The sequence below is a fragment of the Branchiostoma belcheri genome, unplaced genomic scaffold (assembly GCF_001625305.1).
Source record: "Branchiostoma belcheri isolate BF01 breed outbred unplaced genomic scaffold, Haploidv18h27 scaffold156, whole genome shotgun sequence".
Classification (NCBI taxonomy): domain Eukaryota; kingdom Metazoa; phylum Chordata; class Leptocardii; order Amphioxiformes; family Branchiostomatidae; genus Branchiostoma; species Branchiostoma belcheri.
Genome location: NW_017803002.1, coordinates 388,380 through 397,305, shown reverse-complemented (window position 1 = coordinate 397,305; position 8,926 = coordinate 388,380). Strand labels below are relative to the sequence as shown.

Sequence of the window (8,926 nt, the reverse complement as noted above, 5' to 3'; positions counted from 1 at the left end):
TTCCTCCGTCAGCTTGACGAAGACCGCTATGTCATTCATAGAAATTACTTTTTATTCCTATTGTCCCCGCACTGTCTCAAAAAAAAATTTCAATTGTCCCGAAGTGAGGATGCACTGTCCCAAACTCCCTTTTTTAGGAAGTATTTGAAGTCAATTTTTTTTTGCTTATGTTCACTCCCAGGTGCACTATAATTGCAGTGTAGACAGGAAATTCGGGGGGACTTTTTCGGCTATCCCAAGAGCCAGGACGTGTGCCTGCTTAACAAAAGAAGGGCTGATATTCTGATGTTGATCTTTTATTGTCCCAAAAATATACCAACGTGTCTTTTTAGTTGTCCCAGACAAATTTTAGTGGTCACTAGCCATCGGACCACCTTTAATTTCGAGCTCTGAACCATCTGTGGTAAGCTGTGTTTTATTTTGGTCTATTGTTTTGAAAAAAAATCGTAACAATAAATTAATATCAATAACAACAAGTTTTCAACTGCAACTATTTAGGTACTAATGGGTACATTACATTACCCAACTAGACGGAGGCTATTATTAAGGGCTAGTCTTCACAACAAGAACATAAACAATTCGGAACAGGTATCAGTTAACAGTACCGGTACACTTTAGATAAACATACTATTATACTGTCCTATGCAAATGAGGTTTAGACCCCTATTTTCGCATTGCATTCTGGGGATGGGAAACTAGTGAATTCGTGCAAAACATTATGGGGTCAGTTTCTAGCCCATACAGTAAGATACGTCTCAAAAAAACTTACGATGGTTTAAAGAATTAATCGTTGTTTTCTTCAATGAGGTACAGAGAATTATGCTGCAAGGCAGTCGGCAATATGCCGTAAGATATATTGCTAACAAGCAAGGACTCGTCAATGGCCTGAGACTGACCCTGACATGTTTCATAGTGACCACCGGCCATTACAGTAGCTGTGGAATTCGTGTTGGATTCAGTGATGTTTTGAGACTGACTCTTCCCTGTCCTAACATGATGGTTGTCAATATCTTCATACTGATGATCATCATCACTAGTTATTACACTAGTTATGGTTCCGGGTCGGAGTTTAATTCTGACCAGGGTTCCAAATAGTGAGCAGTAAATTGCCGGATCTGCGAGGTTGTCACGCTAGGTTTGGCTCCCCATAGCTCGGCGATCGTTGTAGATTTTCAACTAGGTTTTGAATTGATCAAAAAGCCTTGGGATTGTAGTGTTTTTCGGCGCGGTGAAGTTGGACGGCCAGCGAAGCGTTTTTGGTATTAGTCCACGAGCAAGGGTGATGCGGTTTGTCGCCTGATGACCCAAATAGCTGCGTTCTATGTGGAATTTCTAGGGGTTCGCGTCACCGGATTTTGCGAAAAACTTATCGCAACAACCTATATTTTTTTTCTGTTTTTCAGAAACAGAAAGTAGTAAGCTATGTCAGCATATAAGCCGTTAGCCAGGGAAAATTCGTTTTTTTCAAGCAGGTCCGTTGAAAAAACTGCAAAAAAACTACATTTTTCGTATCCAAAATTTACGTTTAACTACAGTTTCTACCCAAATTATAGAGTCGACGGACAATAACCAAAATTGTATCGGAAGCCGGCTGGAAACCTCCGTTGACTGATGTAATGAGATTTCCCGGCGTACTTTTTTTGGCGGAGTTATAGCCCTTCGGTCTGAGGGTGTCCGCCGGATCCAAAATCGTGAAAAAAACTCCGGTCCGAGACCTTATGGTGTTTGTCTTAGATTTATTAATGGCCTTTGACTGAGCCAGTCCTGTTTTAGCATGATGGTTGTCAATATCTTCGTATTGATGATCATCATCACTGGTTATTACAGTAGATGTAGTGTTCGTCTTGGATTTAGTAATGGCATTTGACTGGCCCTGCCCTGCCTGATTATGACCACTGGCTATTTTTGTAGATGTTGGTGTTTTTACATCTCCGTATACAGGGTTTGACTTCAATGCAGCTAGTATTTCGTTATGTGATAGATCACTGGTTTCTTGAGATTGTGCTTGAGACTGATCCTGCCCTGTCAGATCACTGGTGTTGTTTCTACCAAAAATATTCAATCCTATTGGAGGATGCTTGGCCCTCCTCTTGTGCCAAATTGTGAGAAAGATGGTGCCAATCAGGACAATGCCAACTACTGAACCAAAGACAGAGCCAATGATAAGAGGTATTGGGAAGCGAGGGATATCTTTCGGTTTGCCAGAAGTGATATGAAAAAATGGTGAAGTTAGTGTTGGTGTTGTTTTGCTCGTGTTTTCTACAGGATGTGCTGTTGAGCCAGCATTTCGTGTAAATGACCAGTAATAGTGTGGGGTGCTATTGTAACATATTAAGTCTTCTGGATCGACATCTGTGAGCTTTCGTCCCTGAACGTTGGCGGGTTGGGAACATATAATCTTGTCTGTAAGTGACTGAAAATTTGTGGTATTCAGCCTGAAAGGAGCCATCATACAGTCACACTGCCAGGGATTCCCGTCAACGTTTATTACGGTACGAATAGATAGCAACATACGAAAAGCTGAAGGGAGAATGGCAGACAGCTTGTTTTTTTGTAGGTACAACTTTTGGATATGGGGCAGATTTTTAAATGCTTGAGAATGAATGTACGTTATCCGGTTAAAGGCTAGGGACAACGTCTGAAGTGAGGTTACATTTTGGAATGTATCAGACTGAATCATCCTTATCCGGTTGTTGGAAAGATACAAGTGTTTTAGCCGGGGTAGAGTTTGAAATGTGTCAGGAAGAATCATAGTTATCTCGTTGCTGGACAGGTGTAAATGTTCTAGTAGATTTTGAAATGAACCAGGCTGAATTATTGCTATCTGGTTGTTGGACAGGATCAACTTTGGTAGTCGGGTCAGATTTTGAAATGCACCAGACTGAATCTTTGTTATCTGGTTGTTGGACAGGTGCAACTGTTCTAGTAGGGGTAAATTTTGAAATGTACCCATCGTAACCATTATTATTTGGTTCTTGGACAGGTCTAACTCTTCTAGCCAGGGTAGATTTTCAAATGTACCAGTCTGAATCATTGTTATCTGGTTTATTTGAAGGTACAACTGCTGTAGTCGGGTTAGATTTTTGAATGAAGCTGGCTGAATCATTTTTATCAGGTTTTTTGAAAGGTCTAACCTTCTCAATTCCCCATACCTCTGCATAAGGGACTGATTTACGGTTGTTAAATTATTAGATATAAAATCCAAGCCGAAGATGGATGTTGGGAGGTTCTGGGGGATACTGGTGAAGCCCCTGTCGTCGCAGTAGTAGTTTGTGAATGGTACACAGCCACAGCTGCAGACTGGTACAGGTGGACAGCTGCAGCCAGCACCTGACGGGTCGGGTTGCTTCAGGATGATGAGCAGGAAAATCAGCACGTGTCGCAGCTTCCTTCCCATGATGTCCCACCACCTAAAAAAATCTACTTAAAGGCATCCAAAACAATTTCAGGGCAGCAAAACTGTAAAATATTTAGCCTGGGTGCCATCCAATTTGTGACGGCAACCCCGAAAAAATCGGGGTTGCCGTTACAAATCGGATGGCACCCAGGCTAGTAAATATTCTGAATAAGGCAATCTTTATGATATTGACACGTACTGCTTCACATCAGCACATTTGAGTCAGCATTTCATAGTGCAGAAACAAGCCCCAAGATGAGTCCTTTATTTTATAGGAGGTACCCTAAAAATGAGCCCAGGGCCATTACAGTAACCATTTTCAGTTATAATTTCGGAAATTTTTGCCCCATGAGGGTCAATATACATTGGGAAAGTGTTGTCTCCACTCACTATGTAGATAAATTACCAGAATATTGGCTTTGAAAAATCAGGTTTCCAAGCCCTTAAAACTGCACTGGATGCCTTTAATATCTTGAATGTCTTTTTTAAAAATAATGCGTGGCTTGAAAATCAGCATGAACAATAATTCATAGACCTTGTACCTACATGAAAATATTTAGAGCCTTATCAATTTTTCTTGTTTTTTAAATTTTTTTAATGGCAAATGCAGAGTTCATTTGGCAAGGTTTTGTTCCAATTAATATATGGTATCAACAATTATGCAAATAGCATCCACATTAACATAATAAGGACATAGAGATGTTTAACTTTTAATTATATAAAACATGTTACAAGTATGAAATGTCAAACATTTTCCAACAAGGAATCATCAATTTTGCATTCATTATGCAAATTAGGTGATTATATGCATAAATACATGTACCGTCATGTACAACAAAGAATTTTATTTTATGGATGGCACCTTACGCAGACTCCAAATCTAATGCGATTGGGCGAAAATACAAGGCGGGCTTAAAAAAAAAAGATTCCTACAATTTAGACTAGAGTTCCACGACCTCGTACCTTCGCCAAATGATAGTAATCATTAATACTGACAAATTATAGGTTATAACTCCTGATTAGGATCCTTATTTCTATGAATTATACCAGTTGATCATATTCGTCACCGAAATAGTCTTATCTTTAGGAAAGAATGCCATTCTTCTATTTTCTTATTTGTTCATTCTCAATGAGATCCTCATTTGAATAACATATGATTAATGATGTTCACCTTCACTTAACTTTTGAATATCCCAAGTATGAAATTCCAGGTAGTTACAATTATGAAATTATAAAATTAATTATGCACAGAAAGTCTTCATTTGCATATCCAAAATCTCCCCGTGTTTCTCTCATTCTCAATTACACATGTCACAAGCTTGAATAGTCCTATCATGTAATGCAACTGATTTATAGAATTTCCTCATAAATTATGAAAATTACCTCAATATTTGCATAATTGTCACATCATCATGTCAAGCACCACTTCAGCTACCTACATACCAAAATCCAGACGATCCGTTAACCGGTTCCTTAGTTATCTTCTTTTGAATATTATTAATCAAATGCCACTGCAGCTAGGATGACCAAGATCTAATCATTTTGAGGTCTCATCCAGACCTACCTACATGTACCAAATATCAAGACAATCTATTTATATAGAAGCCTTCTCGTGTTTACAGACACACACACATACACGAACGTCCTGAAAACGTAATCTTCTTTGCGAAGGTAAATATCAAAATCATAAACCTTAGTAAACAAGACATGATACCTATATTGTGCCAAATGTGTTTACCAACTATTACATGACTCATCTCTCTCGGCGGGTGAGATCGCTAGTGATCTCGACCCCCCCCCTCCCGCCCCTTACATAGTTTAGTCCGCCTTTTACACCGTACCACAGGTATGGCAGGTACTCAAATTTGATTAACAACTCTAACGATATTGTTACAGGTTCGGTTGAAGCAAGAATAACCTCCTTGATTGAACTACTTCTTGACAGCTATGCTTAACAGCATAGGCATCTCAACAATGCAGGATTTGATCATTAGTTAAATAGTTTTGAGAGTCTTTACAAGGAATATAATTCCCCAAATACAACGAAATACTTTGATTATAATTATTCAACAAATTTGTGTACCTTGACATGCTTAAACGAAAGTTTTCAAGGAAATAACCTGTTGTTTTTTCGGGGGGTTAGGGGCGAAATCGCTAATGACCTCAACCCGGGAGGGCGAAATCACTTTGACACCGGCAATGGTGCGGGGTCATGAATTAAAAAAAAAAAAAGAATTATCTTAAGAAAGATCTCACGGACTATGCCAATAACTTTGACAAAAGAACAGAGGACATGTCAGTATCACAGAAGTGGGCAGACTTCAAAGGCAAGATTGAACTTACTATGAACAGGCACATCCCAAGCAAAAATGACTTCAAGCAGATACAACCTCCCCAGGTTTAACAGAAATCAAAGGCGACATTGTCGTAAGAAACAGCGCCTTTATAACAAAGCTAAGAAAACAGGACAAGACGAAGACAAATATAATATAAGAGAGTTAAAAAGGGAATTCAGAAAAGTATAAGACAAGCACACACGAAATATGTGGCAGACATACTGGGAGAAGCCATAGTTGACAAATTCAAAACATTCTGGTCATACAAAAAGGACTGAGGAGAGATCTTATCGGGGTGGCACCCCTAAAGGTGGGAAATACCATTATCAGTGACACTGGGGAAAAGCTTACAAAAGAGTCCGCGCCCGAAAATGCACAAAAAGCCCGTAAACTACCCGGCGGGGCCCCTGTTGCCAGTTGTTATGGTGTGTACCTGTTAATTGTCTGAGATTTGCTGTTTGAATATTGATATTATGTACTCCACCTTATAGAACTGTTCGCACAGGAAAATCAGCGGAAGAGTTAAGAAAAATGGTATTCTTTTGTTTAAAAAGTTCCTCTTTCTGAAAAATCATAAAAAATTAGCCATTAAAGGACTGTTTCTTACGTTAACTTTTGAATGATACTGTTGTATAAAATCTCCTGGTAAATATAGACTGATAAGCTGTGTTTCCGTCATCATTTTGTAAAGCCTTGTGTTGGAAAAAATGGTCGTAACATCAAATAATTAAAACAGTTTAAACGGACTGTGGCTTAGCAAAGTCATGATGGTTTATCTATAGTTCTGGTTCCAGCCAAAAATTACCAATAGTGCCACGTCAGCAAATTAAACAATCATGGCGCAGCACCCATGTTACCCCTGTTAGAACTTATCTTTTCCCAAGCAGATGTTAAGATGGAAATGATTTAACATTTTCTGATGTCCTGACTTCTCTCACAGCTACTAGTATCTACCATCATTGATTGTCGTCAGTCCAAAAAAACGACAAATCTTCCGCCATTACATATACATGGACAATCGAAATCTGATTGCCAGCCTACCCTATTGGCGATTGGCGTAGGCCAGTGGCAAAAAACGCCTACAAGGCATTTTACCAGAATTGTTTATCCACTTGCAGACACATACCTTTCAAGTTAGTCAGAATAGGTTCAGTTGACACTTTTTTCACAGAGACTCGGGCACAGGTTTCTGTTGTTCTGGTAGGGTGTGTCAGCCTCCTTCTGCATGTAGGTGATCCGTAATGACGTGTGACAAACAACCCAGCATTGGTCCTACGTAAATGGTGGAGTTAATTGTCTGAAGCTGGCTATTTTAATATCATTCATATCTATGATTATGATGAAAATTCTAATCGTGATGCAGGTTCAGAGATGCATATTTTCTTGTTTTCGTCACCAAGGTACGTATTACCAAGCCGCTACTTTTAACCCTCAAACACCCGAATGGGGTCCATTTGGCGTATATTGGACCCCAGGCGTATATTTTTAAGTGCGATTTGATTTTTTTTTTTTCATTTGAAAAAAAAATTCCTCCCGTGAATTTGTCGATAAACCTCTTCTACAAGTTCTCCTAAATTTTTTTGGAGATCGGCACAAATTTGTAAAAATAACAACGGAAGTCATATGTAAGACCGTCTAAGGTCCAAACGGACCCCAGCCATGAATTTGCACTTTCCTACACACAAAATTGTTCGGATGTCCTCAATATGTCTGCAAGGAAACATATTTGCTTTGATATTATGCAGTTTGCCAAGTAACCTTAACACCAGGAATTAGTTCATCGGGTTTTTAGAGGTCTGATAATTTGACAATCATATGAGGTCAAAGGTCAACCCCATGTTCATGCCTGCAGGCCTCATCCCATTTTTGCATAAATTATGATAATGAGCTGTAATTTTTAAACACTTAATCATGCCAACATATACCTCTTACTGTGTTTAAACAATATATATGCAAAGATCACTGAAAGAATGCACAAAGGAATATAAATTTGAAAGAAACCAAATGGGGTCCATTTGGACCCCGTTCGGGCATTAAAGTCACAAAAAAAGTTCGGGTGTTTGAGGGTTAAAGTGTATCGGATTGGTAACTTGTATATTTGATGTTCAAGCTACTGTTCCCTAGGTTTGACACGCAATTGTCTTACTTAAAGGCTTCCCGGTTATGATATGATTATTTATTATATTCTAACATGTAATCACCAGACGTGGTGACGGCACACTCAAGTTTTATCAACTTATATTAATGCCACCACCAACACATACAGGGGACAAATACATGGCAGGACAATACTAATTTTCACCTGAGCGAAGTTAGGAAAGTGCCTTTCCCAGGGGGTACAAGATCGGCGTCATGTCAGGACCTGAACCCGGGACCTCTAGGTTTCGAGCCACGCACTCTGCCTCACGACCCCGCGACAAATTATGACGTGATTGACCCTGACCGTACCCAATGTTTCCATTAGAAAAGCCATAATGGGATCAAAATCCAACCAGACAGCGATCCTATACCCATTCTACAGCCCGCGCAAACACATTGTACACACGTGCCGGGCCCTCCTGCCGCAGACGTGACATACTAAAGGTATCCCGATTGCTCGCATCTCTGCCTTTTGCAAAAATCACCAGGGTGGTCACCGCCATCTTGAACATTAATATTATATTTAAAAAAGCCCTATCAGTCTTAATCTGAATGGAAATCTTTGATCATTTGTTCGTAAGTTAATTACTAATGTACTTTTGTGCTTTGCTTTAACTGTATTCCTCCAGTTTGCGCATGAAAAAAAAGACAATCGAAAAATTTAGTGCTTCTTGTGCGCACAGCTGCGTGTGGGGAAAAAGAAAGGTCAGTATTTATGCGCAACTAATGCGCAATGAATGTGGCAGTATCACGTCCAGCTTTAACGGAGTTAAAACGAAAACCCACCCAAAGGATTGCCACATGTGCACACGGGCACAATAAAACATACTTATAGCAGTATTCCACAGTTTCTTATCTTTCTCTGTCTATGTATCAATCCATCGATATACCGATCTTTAACCTATTTTTCTACCTATATGTTAATTTCAGCGCCAACAAAACACTCGGAGACATCATTTCTAGAATGCAATTTCATTTAATGCACACGTTGCAAAGCTTTGACATTAATTGAACCGGAAGAGACTAGAAGAGTTGAACATTTTTGATGGCCAGG

The 8,926-nt window shown here is 39.4% G+C and overlaps 1 protein-coding gene across 1 annotated transcript; it reads right to left on the bottom strand.

The window, feature by feature from the left end:
* Window positions 1-550: 550 nt before the first annotated feature.
* Window positions 551-2,752, bottom strand: LOC109465669 (reticulon-4 receptor-like). The gene is made up of 2 exons (XM_019763052.1): window positions 2,329-2,752; window positions 551-555 (listed from the first exon to the last, which is right to left on the bottom strand). Exons 1-2 carry the CDS (start codon window positions 2,750-2,752, stop codon window positions 551-553), a joined length of 429 nt encoding a protein of 142 aa, XP_019618611.1.
* Between the last annotated feature and the right edge of the window lie 6,174 nt (window positions 2,753-8,926).